General features: G+C 38.8%; 1 protein-coding gene across 1 annotated transcript; it reads right to left on the bottom strand.

The window, feature by feature from the left end:
* Positions 1-23: 23 nt before the first annotated feature.
* On the bottom strand, positions 24-20,620 carry LOC109054498 (probable G-protein coupled receptor 149). The gene is made up of 4 exons (XM_019071751.2): positions 19,377-20,620; positions 18,410-18,593; positions 17,742-18,181; positions 24-3,209 (listed from the first exon to the last, which is right to left on the bottom strand). Exons 1-4 carry the CDS (start codon positions 20,313-20,315, stop codon positions 2,601-2,603), a joined length of 2,172 nt encoding a protein of 723 aa, XP_018927296.1. The 5' UTR covers positions 20,316-20,620; the 3' UTR covers positions 24-2,600.
* Positions 20,621-22,829: the final 2,209 nt, after the last annotated feature.

Consider the following 22,829-nt stretch of genomic DNA (forward strand, 5'->3'; position numbering starts at 1 on the left):
ATCTACACTCTTGAATGAGGCAATTTTCTGTAAATAAATCTTTAATGAGAACACTGGATAGATGAAAATATTTTGTAGCATTATGCCTCAGCTATTTTGCTGCTTGAAAACACAAGGCTAAAACAAATAATCTGCTATTCTGAATACATAACACATATATAAACACACACATACACACAGACAATTGACATTTAAAAATAACAATAAATCATATCTACAGTGAATTATTAGATATTAGAGTTATTAGAGCTACATGAGCCTCCACGAATGGCCTTTGCATTTAATTTTCACATTTTTAAATAGTAGATTCACATATTGATACAGCAGAGCTCAAATGAAACACAGCGTAATCATGCCTTCATTTTACTGGGATCCACTGAATCGTCCATGAATGGTCCATTTGAGAGCTGAATATATGCTAGTATTAAATGCAAGCGAGTGGCCAGGGTCATGTTTCTGATTGCAGAAGCAGTGCGCTGAAAATTCCTAAGTGGCTCAAAAATGAGCACATTTGCACACAAATTAACACCTAAAATAGGCTCATGCATCACGCTCACATCTACATTTGTGGACAGAATCTCTTTCGCTTTTTCTCAGCAGTCATGTCGGGAATGCATATTAAGCAGAACGTAAGTTCAGGGCTTTAGTACAATGAAAAAGATGTAGAAATAACCACATACAGAATACAGCTATCAGCATTTACATATTCATACAAACTAAGATTGCAACTAAAGGAATATTCTGGGCCTAATTCAAGTAATCAACAGCATTTGTGGCATGGTGAATAATACTTTTTCACTTTTTTCTAGTTTTCTTTAAAGGGGATGTCTAATGCTATCTCACACGTTCTGACTTAGTTACAGTGCTAAAGAGTTGTATTCTCATGCTAAACATGACCAAAGTCTCAGAAAACAAGTTGGACTGTGCCAAAGACACTCCATTAGGGTTTGTATAAGTTTCAGAAAGGTTTTTTTTTTTTTTTTTTTTTTTTTTCTCGAGTATGGCCCTGTATGACATCATAAAGGTCAGGATGCGATTCTGGATCAGATATATATGGCTGGATCTGATTTTTAGCCATATTTAAGTCCATTAAGTTTTTATTACTGTTTTGTTTATGTTGATGTCACAGCTTACAGATGACTGCTACAAATGCTTTGCGTGCCTGTGACTCTTTAACTCCGCCCATGGCACGCCCCCAGGATCTCAACTGCTTGACTGAGAAGCGGTACATCTATATCTGTCTTTTGTAAATCTGACAAAAATAAAGACTCTTCAGAGATATGAAGGATACAATAATACTCTATAGGTACACAAGATCAACATGAGATTGGCAGAAACTGTCCGCTTTGAAAAAACAAAAATGTAAACTAAAAGGTTTTAGGTATTGTTTTCTTTACAGTGAAATTTACACAAAATAGGTTTGTCTGTGTTTTTAATGACACTGTTTAATTTTTGGTTGATTATTTTAACATTTACATTTTGACATTCACATCTTTTTTTAAAAAAAAAATTTAAGTCTCTCTATAATCCAAATGTCTGCTTAAAAAAAAAAGAAAAGAAAAAAAGAATAGGAGGGACAAAATCAACATTTTGCCACAGGTGCAAGTTAACTTGCGCTGAACACAGAACATTCCTTTAAACAGTCACACACATTAGACAACACAGTGAGGGAATACACCTTGACTGTTTTATGCAGAGCAACATAATAAAAAAAATTGTGATGTACACATTTGGAATGTTTTATTTTAGTATGGTATATGGTTTCTGCCTGAGCTAGAATACTTTAATGGATTTATTTTCGTTTTTTTCCTCGCACACACGCCCTCGCAATCCTGTTTGTTGTCTATCTCACCACAAACGCACATACCCGTGACAGTATTTATCCTTCTCTATTCAACTCTCCTTTCAAGCTTTTCTGTCTATGCACTTACCATTGCATTCAATAAATGACAGAATATCTGAGAAGCGAGTTAAGTCCATTCTCCTTCTTTGTACCCAGTAACCTTCATTTCAGCATATACATAACTTTCATCCACTCAAGGGCTTCAGTTCTATTCTCCAGAGCTTCATTCAAACTAAGACATTCTCCACTTCTAACCATCTGAGAGTAACCATTACTGTCGTAACCCCCTGATCTATAATTCCTGAGGCTTGAAATCAAGGGAACAAACCAACTCTTTGTCTCATCTTGAGATTTGCTGCATCTCTGATCACATTTTATTTGCATGTTAGCATATAAATCACTTCCCTTTTCTAAACCTCCAGCTCTTCCTTATGGCATGCTAACCTTGAATTTTAATTCTAAAGTCATTTACTACATCTCATCCTGCATCCAGCCTATTTTTATCCCACAATGGCTTACTAAAGCAAACAGTTTAGCAGACAAATGCCTCTCGTGATTTCTTAGATTTTCACATTGCGACATCTTATCTCGCTGCTAACTCTAAATGTGCTTGGATGATAATATTTTTAAGTCTGGGTGCTTTAATCTACCATGACCTTGCAACTCTATGAGCCTTCATCACAATATTTCATCCTATACTTCTTCCTAGGGATTTCTCAGCCCATTGGCCTATCCTGGTGTTTCTGGTTTTCAGTTTTCAGTTGCCCTGATCACCTGCCTGCCTCCTATAGGCTTCATTAAGCAGCTGTATCTCTTCCTGGTAACCTCCAGCCTCCTGGTGCTGTCTTCGGCTGTTCTGTCTGTGTGCTTCCACTGTATCTGGAATGTGGATGTTAATGTTGTCTGCATCCGGGTTACTTGTGGGGATCAGCAGCGAGTATGAGGCCGTTTCACCTAGGTCACACGAGACAAAGCGGTTCTCACGACGAGAGTAGCGTAGTGAAGGTGAGCGTGCGTGTGTGGATGACTGGCTGATATTGGAGACAATAGACACGCTGTCCATGGCCTCCTCATTGTCGCAGATCTCCAGAACCTCCAGATGTATTTTTACGTTGGTGTCTGCAACTCCACACCCTACTCCAACTCCACCACCCCCAGTGCTAGAGTTATGCTCTTCAGCGCTAGGTTCGTGACCCACCGATTTGGAGCGGTACACCTCAACTTTCTTGGCATTGTTGGGGGAGATCTTGAGGCCATCGCTGCTGACTTCATAGGTGGAGAGGGACAGTGTTTTGCCGGTGGGGGCATGGAGGGAAACGGTGCCCTGGAAGGCACATAATGGAATCGCCAACCCAGCCGTTGATCTCTGTTTGGAAATGAAAAGACAAGAGAGACATGCTGTCAAGTCAAGTGTCACACAGTATGATACACAAACAAACAAAATGGAAACTTAAAGGGGTGGTTGATTGCGATTTCACTTTTTCATGGTAGTTAGTGTGTAATGTTGCTGTTGGTGCATGAGCAGTATCTGCAAAGTTGCGGCGTTGAAAGTTCAGTGCAAACAGAGATTCTATTAAAATTCTGGCAGTTTCATGCCTACAAAAACGACTCGTATGGGACTACAACGAGTTGCTTCCCAGGTCCATTACGTCACAAACCCATAAATTTACATCAACCCCGCCCCCAGGAAAATGCAAAAAAGGGGGCGAGGCCATGTTCTGTGGCTTTGTAGAAATGGAAGAGTTATAGTGGAGAGTTGTAGCCATGCCATCGAAACGGTATTATTTTCACCCAGCTATCAGGTATTCTGTTTTGGCCTTCCTACGGATGCTGTAGTTAGTGAAAAATGGTTAAAATTTATGTTAAATTATGTTCCTGACATTTACAATACTAATTTAGCTGTCTGTGCTGCACACTTTACGGAAGACAGCTTCCAAAATCTACACAAGTTCAATGCTGGATTCACAGAGGCTATTACTGAATTATGGAGCAGTTCCCACTTTAAAACAGAGGCAGCTGTTGTTGGGCCCCAACCTGTAAGTATGTTTTAATATTTGCAAATGTATTTTCTATGTATACCTTATAACGTAATTTTTTGGTTTTTATCAAGAACGTAAACAAATGGCAACACTGTTTGGCTTTAGTAACCAGTTAGTTAAATGCTATTTTGTGTGTCTAAAACAAACGTGTACAAACATCAACAAAATTATATGTAAATCACACCAGCAAACTTCCGCTAGTGTTATCAGTGTACAGTATGGTTTGCTTACAGGTTGTATGTAGTGTTTACCCACATACTTTTTACTGTTATACATATAAAATGTATATTTAGCTATAAATTATCAGTAATTACACATTGTCATTTGTTACAGTCAACATTTCAGCAAGGTCCAAGTACCCAAGAGTTCCCCAGTAAATCTGTAGGTGTTGAAGTTGGATGTCAGTCAGACCCTATGAAGTCAGAAAGTGTTGCCATGGAGATATCGCCAAATATGCAATCAGTGGCCACAGACATTTCTACAGGCACACTGAGGGATTTCCACGTAAGGAGCAGAGGTATGAAGTACACACTCTAAGTGTTTATGTATTACTTTGTAAAATTCATTTTTAGAACATGATATTTAATTGTAAGCGACTGTGCTAGATGCTGTGTATTGAAAATTGCAAACATGAAAATTGTCTCCATGTACACTTCATTTGTAATAGCATGTCAGGTGGTTTACCATATTTTTGGTTTTGGAACTTATAGGCATTCAGGCAACAGTTTCTAGTCAAGATGTTTGTACTAAAACAACTGTCATGTTGCAAGATGTGCATCTGTCTTCGACACCAATAAAGGGCTCAATGTTCAGACCCAGCAAGAGTCCTCGCCTGGTATTGGAGGAGGAGGAGGAAAAGGATGACACTGAATCAGAAGTACAAGTGGAACCACATGACTCAACATATAACCCCGAGTCTACTGCCACTGAGGAATCTGAATTGTCGTAAGTTATAAATACAACAGTTTTATATAAGTTATAAATTTCACTTTTTTTAAATTAATTACTGTTCAATGAACATATGAAAATCAGACAATTTTATATTTGTTTATATTTAGGAAAGATCCCCAGACTAACTCAGGTGAAGAAAAAAAAATACAGAGAGTTATAAGAGAGTTATTGAAAGTAACTGGGGGTCCTGTCCGATTTGTAATACAATCAAGCAGGCAAATGCGGACTTTTGTGGCATTCACTTAGCTCTGTGAGAAGTGTCAAGTACCACAGACGGTGGCAGAGCCAGCCCATAGTAGGGAGTACAGCAGTTGGTAACCTGTTACTGTCTGCTGCAACATATTTTATCGGCGAATCCTTTGTTCAACTGCAGAATGTGTTAACCATATTATAAGTAAATTTATAGGAAAATAACTGTGTTCTTTCAGTTTGTATGTAAATTTATGTTTCTGTATTTATTCGTTCATAAATTTTCAAGGCCACGAACCTCCAGATGATGAAATATAGCACTTTCAGGAAACATGCCAGGAATTTCATTGAGCCTAGCATCATACACAAGTGGAACAGAGATCAACTACATATTATTTCACAGCTGCAACAGCAGGGAAATGTTCCATTAGCTGGAGATATGCGCACTGACACACCAGGTATGCTTACAACAATAATAATATTTAGGCTGTTTTTGACAGTATTGTAGTTTTCATAAAATATTGTATTACTGGTATCATTTACGGTCTACTTTCGATTGTGTGCCAAAGGACACTCAGCCAAATTTGGTAGCTGCACTTTGATGCATGTGGAAACCAACAAAATTCTGGATCTTTAACTAATTCAGGTGAGTAACTCCTAGATATCCACAAAAATTGTTACTCTTTCTGCAATCTGTTACTGTTAGCGCTTCCATATTTTAAATCTGCTATTCCCAAAATAGAGCAACGATGTGGGAGGCAGTTACCACATGGAAAAGAAGGGATGTGTTGCCTGGATAAACTGGAGTCAAATGGTTTAGCTGTTGACTACATAATCACCGATAGACATCCACAGATTCAAAAGTATTTGAGGGAACGCAGTATCACTCAGTTCTATGACGTGTGGAACTTTGAGAAAGGTACATATTCTTATTTGTATTGAATTAATTATAAACATGATTACAGGCTTGTAAATGTACATTTCGCTAGTGATTTGGTTATGTAAAAGTAATGCTTATACAACTGACGTATGTGTTTGTATAGGGTTGTCAAAGAAACTAGACAAACTTTCACAGAGAAAACACTGCAAAGTGCTGAAGACATGGTTGTGCAGCATCACATATACTAGAGTGCGACTTCCTATGTGTCTGGGCCAGAAAAGGTGGCAAAGGTGGCAAAGTAGACCTCACTGCTGAACCACATTCAAAATGTGCATTGTCATGAAAAACCCCTGTTCCCTAAGTTGTGAACACCCCGTCAGAGTTTCCAGGGAACAAAAGAAATGGTACCAACCAAGTATGACATATAGAGGTACATATCTTCATAGTTTCATGTCTGTGCCACTACAGGATCAGTGTAACTCCACAAGTTAAGAAAGGTGCTATACAACAAGAGAGTACTGAAGGACGAAAAAAAACCTCAGACCTTTAAGAGCCGTGCTTGCATAGGTTCTGCTTGATTCTCTTCATTGCTGCTATCTGGATCTGATTCTGGCTTAAACTGATACGGCAATATTGACACCATTATATACTTTCCACCGGAGCACATGCAACTATTGCCCGTAATGGTAATGGGCGTGAAATTTCCGAAAAACATGCAGTACCCGGTTTAGCAAATCACAACACACCTGGCCAACTAACCAATCTGAGCCTACTGCCTATTTCTGAGGGAGTGGCTTCATAGAATCAGAAAGTCAGCCGTTCTCTCAAATAACAATGGAGAAAGCGGCTTACAATATAGGTGAAATATATGAAAAATAAGGCATTTTTTTAACAAATGAAACACAAAGACATGTTATACTGCACCCCATAAACACAATTAAGCAAAGAAAAAAGGCAGTCTACCACCCCTTTAAGTTTAAAGGGTTAGTTCACCCAAAAATGAAAAGTAGCCCATGTTTTACTCACCCTCAAGGCATCCTAGGTGTATATGACTTTCTTCTTTCAGACGAATCCAATCGTTGTTATATAATAAATTGTCCTTGCTCTTCCAAGCTTTATAATGGCATAGGCGGGTGTTTTTGTTCAACCATCCAAAATAAGTCAAATAAAGTGCATTCCATCCATATTAGATGTGCCTCACATGGCTCCGGGGGAATAAAGGCTTCCTGTAGCAAATCGATGCATTTTTGTAAAAAATAAAATAAAATCCATATTTAAAAGGATTTTAAAGAGTTTTGTGTAACTTCTGTTAACTGTCGTACATGCATTCATGAAAGACTGCCTTTCCGGCGTATGCACAGGATGTAAGCGTAGCGCTTGTGGAGTGAGTGTTGTGAAAACCAACATTTCTTTACAGGAGCAAAGGAAGCAAAGTTTTACTCCTCTTGGCTTATGTCAAAATCCTCCAACATTTTTCTTTACAAATCCTCGTTTTGTACATCTAATTCATGACCGGCTTTTTGTTTTGCTGTCTCTCCACTGCACTTCCACATTTGTCACTAATCACGGGCGCTTGCCCTATGCCTACGTCCTACATCATCTGCCGGAATAGCTTCTATGTATGACAGTTCGCAGAAGTCACAGTTAGGAGCTGTGTCAGGTCATATGGTATTTTAAAGTGTCCTGATATTGTGATGGAGTCCCCTACAATCAGAATCAGAATCAGCTTTATTCGCCAGGTGTGCGCAAACACACAAGGAATTTGTTGTGTTTTTTTTTAAAGGTGCTTCTGGTACATACATACATACATACATACATACATACACATCTGACATGAAAACAAAAAATAAAAATAAATTTAACAAGACTTAGCAATAAATAATGTGAAAGAATCTGGAACAGTAGATTGATTTATGTACAGATTTGTAAATTTTTACTCTATATAGAATTGTATAAATAATAGAGATTTGCATATGTATTTACATAATACTTGAGAAGGCAATAATTAAAGATGTAGAATGATTTACGGAAATTAATTACAGAACACAGGTAATGAATCATATGTTAGCTGTTTAAGCTGGAGATGGCATGTCTAGATCAGGGGTTCCCAAACTTTTAAGCCCGCGACCCCCATGATAAATGCGCTGCTGCCCCGCGAAACCCCCCCCCCCCCACCTCAAACAACCCCTTTTTTTGGAGCCTCCAAACACCTTTAACTTTAGCAATCAGCGGGATACGTTGTGTTGCTGCGCGTGATGTACGTACGTAACTTGATTGTGATTGACGCTGACGTAATCTCGTAATGTCTGGGACAAAATTACAAATTGAATTAAAAAAAAATATATATATATACATATTATATTTTTTTATTTGTATCAGACTTTCTGCAAACACCATTTAACAAGTATTGAATTAACCCTTTCACACGTAAATTTAAAATATTCTGGCTGACCCCCCAGCGTGAGTTTTTCAAGGCGATCGTTATTTAGATGTGTCACTTTATGGTTTCCATGGTGACGCGTCATTGCTTGTCACGTGACACACCGCAGAAACAACTGAGCTGAATGAATGATGATCTGCTTTTATGTAATTTTTCCTTTTTTATTCAAAATATTCACAAATTTGTTAGATATGGCATGAAATAGCTGATATTCCGATTGTCAAATATATGCAAGTGGAAGTGTTTTGTTGTTTAAACACCTTTATAACGATCGCTTTAGTTGAGCTGTATGCGCGATGGGCGCCGCCATCTTAGTTTGTGCCGCAGACGCAGTTCAGAGAATCGGATCTGTTGGATTTACAACACGTGAATTCATCCACTTCTCCCGAAATACATAAAAGTAAGTGGATGGTGAACTGGGAGAATAATAGAGTAAACTTTAAAGTTACTTACACAATGTGTATCTGATATGCATAAAAACGTGTCTAATTATAATGGAAAGGATTATTATTGCCTCGTCCTTTGACATCAGTGTGTATTTTACAAACTCATAAATGTATTGTTTTTTTTTAGTACTTATATGTCTGAAACCTAAAATAAACATTATGTGGTTGAAAACACTGAAAAGTTCTGATGACAGCTCTGAGCGCGCCTGTCTCTGGCTCAGCGCCAGCCAACGTGTGAGAGCACATTTGAATTTCACGTCATGCACTGACCGGTGTGATCGTACACTCCAGAGACCAGCCTAGACTGATCACACCGGTGTGATCGTACGTGCGAAAGGGTTAAATTAATTGCAACAAAAATATATAGGGCCTATATATTTTTTCCACTTTTTTTATAGAAATCATCTCGTGACCCCTGCGCCGGGGTCCCGCGACCCCCACTTTGGGAACCACTGGTCTAGATGTTCTAGTGCACAGCGATCTGTAGCATCTGCCTGAGGGGAGAAGTGCAAACAGGTTGTGTCCGGGGTGAGAGGGGTCTTTGATGATGTTACCTGCCTGTTTCTTCACTCTGGAGTTGTACAAGTCCTGAAGACTGGGCAGGTGCACACCAATGATCCTTTCTGCTGTCCTAACAGTCCGTTGCAGTCTTCTTAAATCTGATTTGTTGGCTGACCCAAACCAGACAGTTATAGAAGAGCAGAGAACATACTTAGTAATAGCAGAGTAAAACTGTGTCATCTGTGCCTGTGGCAGGTTGAACTTTTTCAGCTGACGAAGGAAGAACAACCTCTGCTGGGCCTTTTTCACAATGGAGTCAATCTGAATGTCCCATTTCAGGTCCTGAGAGATGGTGGTGCCCAGGAACCTGAATGACTCCACTGCAGACACAGTGCTGTCCATGATGGTGAGTGGGGGGAGTGCAGGGGGGTTTCTCCTGAAGTCCACAATCATCTCCACAGTTTTGAGCGTGTTGAGCTCCAGGTTGTTGTGACTGCACCAGACAGCCAGCTGCTCAACCTCTTGTCTGTAAGCAGACTCTTCCTGAATGAGGCCGATGACTGTGGTGTCGTCTGCAAACTTCAAGAGCTTGACAGGGGGGTCTTTAAAGGTGCAGTCATTTGTGTAGAGGGAGAAGAGCAGTGGGGAGAGAATGCAGCCCTGAGGAGCTCCGGTGCTGATGGTGCGGGTGTTGGATGATTTTTCCCAGCCTCACTAGCTGCTGCCTGTCTGTCAGAAGGCTGGTGATCCACTGACAGATGGAGGTGGGTACAGAGAGCTGTGTGAGTTATTCTTAAGGGTGTCTGGGATGATGGTGTTGAAAGCGGAGCTGAAGTCCACAAACAAGATCCTTGCATAAGTCCCTGGTTTGTCCAGATGTTGAAGGATGTAGTGCAATCCCATATTGACTGCATCAACCACAGACCTGTTTGCTCTGTAAGCCTACTCTGCTAACCTGTTTGCTCTACCTTTCATAAGCCTACTCTGCTCTGATTGGTCAGCTGGCCAAGCCTGTTGTGATTGGCACAGAGAGGAGTCCTTGAGCCATTTAGCCAGCGCTACCATTGAAAAAGCACCTTTACATAAAACAGTAATATAGTGCTCCAATCCATTCTTATAATAATGACATAAAATACAAAAACACGTATGCAAGCAAATCGTGCCAACAGCTTAAGTTTAGCTGTTAAATTGTGAACACTTGGTGGATACGTTAGCCGAGTGCTAACGTGACTAACTGATGAAACAATACAGTTTGTAAACCAAAATATATCTACTGTAATGTTGGAAGAACGACAGACAAAAGACGCTGTCTGAACTTTTAATCAGATTGCAGAACAGTTGTATCATGGGAGCACCAGCATAACTTGCTCGTCTCTCCCGCATTAACCCTATAACTGCCAGTGCAGCACAATAAAAAGCAATTTCACAATGATTATAATGTATGTGTGCTACACTACATTCTTTAATTAATAAACAAAGTAATTAGAACAACATCAGTATACAATAATCAACACATTCTTAGGAAATAGTGGGTTCACAGCGAATTATCGGAACTACTTCAGTAAGACGGTAATATTGTGCTTTACCTGGAAACCTAAAGCTGCACTAGGTATACTTTACATATTAGCACAAAAACTTTTTTTGAGCACTCAATTGAAAATGTACACACCGTATCAATTGTACTTATAGTTTGTGGTTTGGAGAGCTTGTTAATCCAAATTAAGAAGATTAGACGCCAACGAAGATAAAAGCCAAGTTTAGAGAATCAGTCCTTGGTAAAATGACATACACAACAAAAGGTTTGAATTGTATTTCTGTGGTATCCTTGAACACAGCGTCTTCTTAAACATGATGCAAACACACTAACTAGCGGAAGTGTTTGTAGGCAGGCCGGTATTATGCAAATGTGTTCCCCTGTGACGTTTACCGGCAAAAGATTCGAAAATATGACGATTCATAACCGACTCTCTCTTTTGAGATGACAATATCTTTATTTATCATGCACTTTTTTGATTAACAACTTTGCAGATTGTTTTCATTTAAGGATAGCTACATTATAAACTGCAAAAGAGATATTTTTCAAAAACCCATATGACCTGCTCTTTAATATGGATGGATGTTCTTTATTTGACTGTTTTTGGACTGTTGAACAAAATCACCCGCCAATGCCATTATAAAGCTTGGAAGAGCAATTAAACTTTTTAACTCCAATTGGAAGTCATATATACCTAGGATGCCTTAAGGGTGAGTAAAACATGGACTAATTTTCATTTTTGGATGAACTAAGTCTTTAAATGCTGCTTTCAAATGTAAAATAATGAAAATACTGAAGAAAAATAAAAATCAAAGAAATGTCAAAGTTAGGCCTACAGCTTACAGAAAGAGTCATCAATTTAATGATAAAAATCATGATTGCATGATTGTCACAGATACATTTGGTTGGTCCAATTGAGTAGCACCTTTAAAAAATAATTTTCATCTACCCACCCACCAAACTTGTGACTTTTCCAATGGAAGACATGTCAAAACTGCTTATTTTTCTATACAATGGAAATGGTGATCACTGGTTCATGTACTGTTAGAATTATGGTTGATTTATTAAAATGATATCAACCCAGATATCCTTTTTCAGGCTTCCTTCGAAAAATCAGTGCATTACACCCTGCTTATAATATTACTAAAACATTTCTAGTGCAGATACAGTATGTGCAAACAAATATCTGAACTGTGCCAGCTATGTAACTACCAACTATATTATTATTATAAACTCTTTCATCATTAAATGAGCTTGTAGTTTATCTGAGTAAATGGCAACATTTTATTAATGTCATCTAGTGCAATGATGTTTAATGATTATGAAATTTAGCCTAACAGGATGATACTATGCTGGACATGGAGACTTATTTTTAAAAAAAATCATAATACAATACAATAAATTTTGAAAGTCCAAAACTCTAAATTACACACAAAGTCAATGACATTTAAACAGCAGTCCAATAAATGTGATTCTTTTCGCCAGGCGTTTTCTGTGATTTAATGAGCCCTGTGTATATATCAGGCATGTTGAGAACAAAAGCTCTGGTCAAATTATGACAAACACCCATGGCTCCATTGTGCCATCTTTCTCCCGTCAGCATCTTAATTCATATACAGTAATGCCACACTACAGAGAAATTCAGTTTAGTGGCATTGTTATTATCAATATCATTGATATGCTCCTTTCATGATAAAGAGACACAGTCGGCATGGAGCATGCACGCAATAGATTTAAATGCCACGCTTGATTGAGGACTGTGAATAATTGAAGCATTTTGATCTGATGTCATCTGACCATTCAGCACAGCAGTCATAGAAAAGGATCTTTTCCTACCTTCTTTCATTCCTTCTCACTAAATTATAGAAAGGGTGAGGAATGAGATGTCAGCATGATGTGTGCCTCCAGCAAGCTTTGCCCAAAACACGGCATATCATTCAAATGCTCATCAGAGGTTGTAGAGACCATGTGACTGTGGAAAGGGTATAAGCTGCATGTGAGTTCACCCACCGGATGAGTTAGAGGCACTGGGGCGATGAAGGATAAAAACCGTCTCAGAGTCAAAGCAGGAAAGCAGACAGAGAAAATGGCAAATGCAAACAAGACCCAGGCTTTTTAAGATGTTTATGTGTGCGAGTGGCCTAGTTTCCCTTAATGCTTGGAAAAATGCTGGAAAAACCAAAGAATTTGTGGGACCTGAAGGATTTTTCTGAAGAACTGCAGACTGTTCAGGACAAACAAGGGACTCATGAACAACTATCACTGAAAAAAAAAAAAAAAAAACACAGATGTGTGTATTTTTGGTGTAAAAAACAGTGTTTTAGAAAATGTGTACTATTATTTTCTTTTGTGGACTATACGTAAACATCTTTTATTTGAAATCTTATTCAGGGCTGCGTTTCCCAAAACCTTCATAACCCTAAGTGATAGTGACAGTGACATGACATGCAGCCAAGTATGGTGACCCATACTTGGAATTCGTGCTCTGCTTTTAACCCATCCAAAGTTCACACACACAGCAGTGAACACACACACACCATGAACACACACCCAGAGCAGTGGGTAGCCATTTATGCTGCGGCGCCCGGGGAGCAGTTGGGGGTTCGGTGCCTTGCTCAAGGGCACCTCAGTCGTGGTTTTGATGGTGGAGAGAGCGCTGTACATTCACTCCCCCCACCTACAATTCCTGCCGGGCCGAGACTCGAACTTGCAACCCTTGGATTGCAAGTCCAACACTCTAACCATTAGGCCACGACTTCCCCAGCCTAGTTTTAGAAACTAAGAAGTTTCTAAAAACGATCGTACAACTGATCTTAATATTATGGTCTGTTTCCCAAAAGCATTGTAACTTAAGTAGCACTTGAAAATCATTGTAGATCTACAAGTGCTCTGGAGTAATCGTAAAGCCATAAGTGCACTGTAAGACGACATATTTAACTTTATTCAAGTGCTTTATTCATGTGATTATAGTTAAATTTGAATTATAAATGAAATAACTAAAAAGGGCAGAAAAAAAAATACAAATACACATCTAAATTAAATGACTGAACAAAAAACGAATAAAAGAAGTAATGTAGGAAACATGCTTCAAAGACTGGGAAAAATAGGTAAAACTAAAAAAAAAACAACAACAACAAAAAACTGTCAATGACTTACTGACGTGCAGCCATCTTGGGCCTGGAAATAAAGTCTCTACAAATAATCTTATATTATATTATATTATATTATATTATATTATATTATATTATATTATATTATATTATATTAAAGTGAAAGAGAAGTGAATGTCGTGACATTTTGCCAAGTATGCTAACCCATACTCGGAATTGGTGCTCTGCATTTAACCCATCCAAGTGCACACACACAGCAGTGACAAGTGAACACACTGTGAACACACATCCGGAGCAGTGGGCAGCTATATCCAGCACCCGGGGAGCAACTGGGGGTTCAGTGCCTTGCTCAAGGGCACTTCAGCTATGGGTATTGAGGGTGGAAGAGAGCGCTGTTCACTCACTCCCCACCCACCTACAACTCCTGCCATCACCGAGACTCGGGTTACAAGTCCAAATCTCTAACCATTAGGCCACAGCCTATAATATTATATTATATTATATTATATTATTCGAGCTGTCTGGAATGCAGCATTAAGTTAACATTTCAATAAACGAGCGTGTAGCCTACTACAATTACGAGCCATTCTGTAAGGTGACATTTTAGCACAAACGGATAGCGACTCCTAAGTAGCACTTAAAGCACGGCTACGTGCAACTGTGTTAAGTGCATTTTTGGGAAATGCACGTGAAACATTCGTAAAATTACTCGTAGAAAATGCTCTTAAACGCTAAGATCAATCGTTATCGGTACTAAATAAACAGTAATAAACAAAAAAACTTAAGACTGCTGCAGAAAGATCAGCTTTATGCATTTAAATGGGTCATATAATTAAACTAATTTATCAGATCTTTTAAAATAAATGAGTTCTGTACTATGAAAATTAGTAATTTCCCCATTACAAAAATACCATCTACAGAAAGACCATCTAAGCCGACCACATTTGCCCATCAACAATAATTGTGTACTGTTTACTGAATGAAAGGACAGTCCAAACTATACTCAAACCTGCTCTTATAATTTGTTTACAGTATATTAAATCAAGATCACAAAAAAGATGGATGGATATAGATAGACAGATGCACTATATGGACAACAATATTGGGACACATTTTAAATACACTGACATAAATACAGGGTTGGTCCTAATATAACAACCTCCCTCCTCCTGGGAAAGAATTTCTCTAGATTTTGTAGTGGTTCTGTGGAAATGTTTTACTATTCAACCAGTAGAGCATTTGTGAGGTCAGGCACTGATGTTGGACAAGAAGGCCTAGCTCGCTATTATAATTTACTATTGTGCTAATAAAGTTGATTATCTGAACATGCTCCTCCCGAACTTTGCTAATAAAACATAATTTGATGGCGTTGAGGTCAGGGCTCAAGTTCTTCCACACCAAACCCATCCAACCATGTCTTTATGGACCTGGATTTGTGTGCTGGGACACAGTCATGCTGAAATAGGAAAGGGCCATCTCCACAGAACACGTTCCCACTGCTCCAGTGTCGGCATGCTTTACACCAGGGTTCTCCAACAGGTCACTTGCAATCTACCAGTATCTCATGGCCAAGACGTACTCATGCCCAACCCCCACCAATGCAAAACAATTATTTGTTTTGACATATCGGCCGTGAAGTTATTTTAATGATCTTGTTTAGTATTTTATTTATCATTATACTTGTATTCGATCTCAATTTGTAAACCCATGTTTGCTCAGCATTAAGCAAAGTTAGTAAGAGTCCCATGGAGGCACAACACATTTTTAATGTTTTTATTTCAATGTTTATGCAAACAAAACGTGCATAGTGCTGCTACTTTTGTTGGTTTTTGACATAAAACTGATTTTAGTGTGTTTATCAGTACTTTTTGAACATTTCTAGTGTATTATACCATGTTATACCATGTATAACAGTTTGGACTGATACATTATTTAAGAGATTTAAGTATTCTATAACATAGGTAGCCCTTGTCCACTTTCATTCTGAAAAAGTAGCTCCTGAATGAAAAAAAGATTGGAGTACCCTGCTTTACACCAATCCATCCAATGCTTGGCATTGTACTTGATGTGAGACTTTAAAAGAAGTTTAAAATAAAGAGGAAGTTTATAATACAACACAACCAAGAAACAGATGAAATCATGTTTCAGCTTATTGCATAGCTAAATTTATAGCTGATGTAATACAAGTTATATGGATTATTATTAGCCTACAATTGTGAATCATGATGAAAAATGCATTTAGGTGAAAGAAAAAAAAATTAAATAAGAGTGTGCCTGCAAGCTGCCTTCAAGGCTAATACATATCAAAATGATGTTAGTGGAGGAAGAAAGTCAGATCAACGCCAGTCCTCATATTCCACTATTCACAATCTATAAACCTTTAATACATAGGCATACAACAAAGTAGCATCAGTTATTAATTAATTGAATGCATGAGGTAATTTATTGTCAATTAAACTCTTCATCCTCCATTAACACGCAACATGAATAATCCTATGACTTACAGCACAGTCCAGCTCCTGCTGAGCAGTGTGTATCTAAGCTTTATGATTTACCCATGTAAACATTAAAGGGGTCATAGGATGTCCATTTTCCACAAGTTGATATGATTCTTTAGGGTCTTTTCAGAGCATGTACTTTTGTGGCATTTTCCTTTAAATGTTAATGAGCTCTGCTGACCCCGCCCCTCTCTTTCGAGCTGCTCTCTGAGAGACTGTTTACTTTAGCCGTATTCATTGTGAAATTTGCTAAATTGCACATTATTAGGAAAGGCGATTTGGAAAGATTCGTTAAAAAAAACCTTCCACTCACATCTTCTGTAGGTGAAGCTGGATCACGAATGAGTTGCGTAAACATAGATGCATTTATGTAGATCGGGGATGCATTCCCTTCAAAAACAAACAATCCACTGCGTCTTCAGCAGCTCAGATGTCGGGAGTAAGTGACGACTGCCATGTTCATTATTACATCCATTATGACAGAACACCTCAATCGTTTAGGAGTCATTCTTGTCTACATCTGCGGGGGTGAAACAATGGCCAACTGATGACAGCTCATTCAGGGCGGGTCTAAGGTAAGACGCCAGTCCAGTCTGTGCTGAAAACGCTACTGTCGATCAAACTATCGTGGGAGGGGTCTGTTTTTGTAATGTCACACAGACAGGCATCTGAGATCGTCTCGATTCGAGAAAGGGGCAAAGATTTGAGCAAATAAACCACTGGGTGGATTTTTATCATTTTATTATTTGGTTGTGTACACACACTGCCAACACACATTTCAGTTCAAACTACTTGTAAAAGTACAAAACACACTGTGAATGTGCTTCTAATTCATTAGCCGCTATAGGTAAATAACTACTGTAGAATAATAGTGGTTGTGTCCAGTATTAGGTTAAAAATAAGGTGGATAAAATGCATTGACAAAATAGATTAAGGGCAAATAAATCATTTCATGCAAACCTTCCTGTAACACATATGACTCACATATTTAACGGTAAGCACATAATATAGTAAGCAATAAAATTGAATTGTATTTAGAGCAAAGCTGAGAAAACTGGATATTATTATATCTTAAAAGTATTATGCAATATTATTTAGAAAAGTATTCATAGTTTTTAAAAAACTTAAATAGCATCTTTATAAAAAGCTCAAATTATCTGATATTTTCAAGAGACTTTTTATGGGGGTCTGCAGTGATATACAAAATATGATATAATTTCCTGTTACTGTAGCTTACTTTTTACCACAACAACAAAATGAAGTAACTCCCCTTTAAATCCCTTATGTCTGTTAAATGGGTGTGATCTTACCTGTCTGGGTGTCCTTTCTGATTTACTCCTGCACCACTCCCAGTCAGTCAGCTCGATTTTATGACACTCCTCGTGGGACAGCCTCCTCTCAGGACCATCGAATACAGATGAGTTGTCGAGGTGAAGATCCTCACGATCGCAGGTAGAAACATGAGGTGAGGCACTACACGGTCCGTCCCTTTCTGTGGAGCTCTGAGGCTGGCTGTCTGCTCTCTCTTCAAGCAGCAGCTCGCTGTGGAGGGAGCTGTCCTCCGCTGCTGTGGTGCTGAACTTACCGATCTGACCACTGTCCAGCACTGCCACTCTGCTCTCAGAGAAATCGCAGCTGTATAAACTGTTAAAAGTGGGTTTCTCGATGGAAGGTGACTTGATGTGGGAGATCTTGTAAATGCCATAGTCTTGCTGGAATGAGAGGTTGAATTCAAATCTCCTTTTCTTTGCTGCAAAGAACACATAAATGATAATGTGGAAAGCTATTTTAATTTTATTTCTAACACACACATAAATAAGATATATTTATGAAAGACATATACCAAAATATACAATTTATACAACATTTTAAATGGATTAAAATAAACCACCAGGTTCTTTCTATAAACCTATATAAAAATCCATAAAAACAAAATTGCCTTCATCAGGCTGATGGTGTTCTTTATCAGTGTACCAACCGTTGGAAACCTCGGATCCTAAGCCTTGATGGCAGTTGATGAAGCAGCCGCACGGCAGATGGATCCAGCGCTCCGAAAGCACAAACACAGGGGTGACCGCCGCAGAGAGCAAGGTCAGGAAAAAACAGAGAGTCTCCAAGGACGAGCTGTGCATATGAACAGCATGACTCACCAGGATTTGGGTCTGCAAGGGCAACAGTGAAAAAAATAGGTGAATCACCAATCATTTCAGGATGTTTAAACACACCAAATAATTATAAAAAAAGAAAAATTGAATTAAAAGAAACATTTACAATGACAGGTTATATTGAAAGGTCAGTCTATATCATTGCCTTCAGGCATTCCCTGACGTTGAACAGAAAATATATCTATGAATACAGTTAAAGACAACATTTTAGACAGGTGCAAAGCAAATAGGGCACTTTATGTGGTTTCTCAGATTCCCAAACTAGTACACCTTATGAAAACCACAAGGTTCTCTTTCAAAAAGGCCAGTTCTCTGAGGAACTTATATCATGGAGCTCCTGCTTGAAGTCTAAAAGCTGTCAACAGTTTCCCCAGTCACCCACTGTAAGGGGACAGCAAAGGCTTTAAGGCACTTGAAATATTAAGTTGCTTGACTACACAATAGGATGAATTATGGTGTGATAGTTTTTGGAGCAGTAACTGATATGGGATTGGACCAATTTTTAAATACATTCTCCACTTTTTCAAACAATAATCAACAATCATTAGACTACAACATTAATCCATAACATGCATTATGAATATAGTGAAAAACAAAATATTGCAAACTTAACAATATTGGATCAGCAATGGTTATTGATCTTTCTATAGTCTGAGGAACCTCAAAATGAGGCCTCAAGTAGCCTACCTTTTCATTTTGACAGTGTAACAATAATTAATAGTTCAGTGTAACAAATAAATGATTTTTCAAATGAAAAGTAATCGCTTTTATAGATCTCACCATCATTGGCATCCACAGAACCATTCGCGCCATTGCCAGAATCATCGAGAAGCGCTTCTGAGAGAAAAACACAGTGGAATATCGTGCACTATGAGCTTCATCTTTCTGGAAGTGACCGGTTGCTGGAGAGTATGAGAAAGAATACTTCTCCGTTTTGTTCCTTAAACTGTCAGTGTTTGAGTTGAATTCATTGTAGGTTCCCAAACTTTTATCCAAGCTATCCCGTGACAGAGAGGGGATCTCACACAGCGGAACCGACCCGGCAATTTCAAAATAGCTCGGGTAAAATGTTCTCAGGGCCTCCGTGGAGCACATAAGCTGGTAGATGAGAGGAATCGAGCAAACTACCATCCCGCAGAAACACAGTGAGTAAACGGCGAACAGCAGTAGCACGTACAGGCTGTCGTTCTCTGGGAGACAGCCGAGAGATGCGGGGGCGAAGCGACCCCAGCCACACACGGGCAGGACGCTGAACGCGAGACTCACCGTCCACACCACCACCACAGCCACAAACACCCCGAGAGGTCGGTTAGCTGTCTGATACACTCCAAAGCGTTTTGTCACGTAAAAAGTGTAGGCAACTATGAGACAGGCTTTCATATTGCTTGACAACCCTTGAAAAACGTAAAGGAGACCGGACAGAGTGCACATTGCGCCCGACCGGTTCGCATCTCCGCTCCTCCATTGCAAGATCATGAAGAGCGTGAGCGGCACGACGCTGATCAGGTCGTCTATGGATAAAGAAGCCACTATCAGACAGAGGGAAGACTTGCTTCTCATCCTGAGCAGCGACATAAGCGAGTACAAACCTCCCAAGCAAGTGACAGTGGCGATGGCGAAGGATAAACCAAAGAGAAGCTGCCAGTTGCCCTCGACCGCGTCCTCGTCCTCATATTGGTTGGTTTTGTTGGACAAAGGTGAGGCATGTGTCGCCGACATTTTCCTTCGGTCTAACTTTCACGACTTCACTTGTCTCATTTCCTCTCAGAGGATCTGGTGATCAGACCGAGTGCATGGAAGTTTCCTCCAGCTACAGCATTCCACGAAGTGCTTGTAGTTCCCCATCCGTTTTTCTTTACGCACTTGTGTTCAACAAACGTAGTGCATAATATAACCATTTTAAATTCAACCTGCTAATTGCACGACGGTGGCACTGTGGTTTCTTCTGCGTGCATGTGTGGATAGATGTGTCGCGCGCGCGCTTAGGTTGAGCGTGACTCGTGCAGCACATTTCTTCAGTATGAATGAGCTCTCAGATGGGAGACGTTAGTAGAGGGGTGGAGCCACCTTCCTTCATCTGTCACTGCTGGACGAGGAACGTGCGCTCTGTGTAAAATACTAACACTGTAGCTTAGGCTACATTAGGTACCAATATAAATTATCATATGATCTCTGGGCAAGTCCTTTTATTGTTTTGCATGGCCTTGCTTTTTGCATCCAAATTTATTTGCATCTAAAATTAGATCTATTTGTTTTGAATGTCAAAATGTATAAAATGTAATTTAGACTTAATGTGGTTAAATATAATAGAATGTTTTACCATAGTAAGGTATATGAACAGCATTTAAATAGTTTTTTTTTTCTGTTAAATCAACTATTTTTCAGTGTAAATTGTGATTTAAATTACTGTTATTTCCAAATTAGCTATCACAACATTTCTAACTTGCTAACAGAATTCAATTTCTGTGATTCTGAGAGTATTCAAGCCAAATAAATCAAATAGGATACAGTTTGGTGTGTCTAATAAGTTGCACTCTTAGAATGTTCTTTAAAGAAAAAATGCTGACATTGATCCACAATGTCTCTATGCACTCTATATATGCACTGTGGGTCAAACATCACTCTTTTGCTGTATTTTGTTTACATAAAGGTAGCTATGCATTAGCTGTGTGATTTAGGGTTCAGTAGTTCAGAACAATTATGACATATTTCATTAGTATAATAATAAATATGCAGCTACTTGAACACAGCATTAAATACAAATATATATAAAAAACATGGGATCTAAAAAAAGAAAACAGTGATGTAATGTCTGTCAAGCTCACAGAATTCAAGATAAACAGTGTACAATATTAGTTAATTAGTGAGACAACTCTCAAAACATGCACTTGCCCATATGTTCTTCAAAAACACTCATATTTGTTCAAAATGTTTTTATATAAAACTTTGTCTGAGTCAAACAGATATCATAAACTTAACTTTGATCATCCTTCACCTTCAATATACAAGTTCAGACGTCCACTTGTATTTGACCTTGAAGCAAATAATCATCATATTTTCAAAACAAACTCTTCTATCCACCCTTAATCAATTTAAGGGGGCAGTGAGAGAACTATGCATAATACATTCCTTCCTCAAGCTGAATTTAGCCACTGAATGTTTTATTTCATCTGCAATTAATGTAATATAATAACTGAAGCAAATGCCAGTTTGCATATGTGCAACTATATGTACTGTAACATGGTTAAAGTCAGTCTCATGACCTCTTCAGGCAGACTGCAGACACAGCCGGAGTAAAGGGCAGAATTGATCAGCGGCTTCACTTAGAAAGCTTGCACACATTGATTGGATTGATTTTTTTTTATTATTCTGCATGAGATGGTATACCAGGGTGTGATCGTCATTTAACCTTAGCCAACACAATGAGGAAAAATAATGTTTCTCTAAATGGCCAATATTGTTTATTATTATACAGAACAAGGAAGAGAGAGAGAGAGAGATTTAATCAATTAGATGTTGTCATGAAATATCTACAGTAGTTCATTATTATTGAATATTCCTTACAATTCAATCAAAACAGACATCAGATTGACATGTAATGTGTTTGGTCAGGTTATGTATTCAAGGGTGAACAGCGTTGTGTGTGTAAGCATGGCCTTGTCCTCTGTTACTGACATGCTCAAGGCTTAAGCTTGAGTAATGTGTTTTTTCACCATTCAAGTAAGAAATAACTTTGATAATTTCATATTATTTGGAAGTTTACTTTTATTCATTTAATATGATTTGAAACATTGATATGTTGTTTTGATTGTTTTATGATATTTTTCACCGTTCCTGCTAGAATTTTAAAAAGCTGTTGCTTTTATTTTGTTGTATGCCTGCCTGGAGATGTTTTATTCCAGTAAACATTTGACTGCACCAATTCTTCTCCCGGAGGAGGGCCGGGTGGAGAATCTTTTGTTTTGTTTTGTTATTGTTCCACCGCTGGCTGCAGCAGTACCCAAAACCTCAATAAAAGAGCAGTTTCCTCAGTCTCTGGATCTCAATAGGAAGACAGTTGTGAACTGTGCATCACAGGGTCACTTCCCTCCTCCTCTTTTGCCAGTGGGCAGCAGTGGGTCGCCCAAGAGCACCCCTACTGCCCATTCGTGGAACCATGTAAGGGTTGTAGCACTCAAGTCACCGCTCCATGTTGTCACATGCTGGGCTGTCACAAGCTTCAAGCCGGGTTCC

This window comes from Cyprinus carpio, chromosome B18 (genome assembly GCF_018340385.1).
Source record: "Cyprinus carpio isolate SPL01 chromosome B18, ASM1834038v1, whole genome shotgun sequence".
Lineage (NCBI taxonomy): Eukaryota > Metazoa > Chordata > Actinopteri > Cypriniformes > Cyprinidae > Cyprinus > Cyprinus carpio.

Excerpts from the sequence above, each read along its gene's own strand:
- LOC109054498 (XM_019071751.2), bottom strand. The coding sequence starts at position 20,315 with ATGTCGGCGACACATGCCTCACCTTTGTCCAACAAAACCAACCAATAT. Across the intron at positions 18,594-19,376 it reads TTCTGTGGATGCCAATGATG|ACCCAAATCCTGGTGAGTCA; the intron begins GTGAGATCTATA and ends TTGCCCTTGCAG. Across the intron at positions 18,182-18,409 it reads AGGATCCGAGGTTTCCAACG|CAAAGAAAAGGAGATTTGAA; the intron begins GTTGGTACACTG and ends TGTTCTTTGCAG.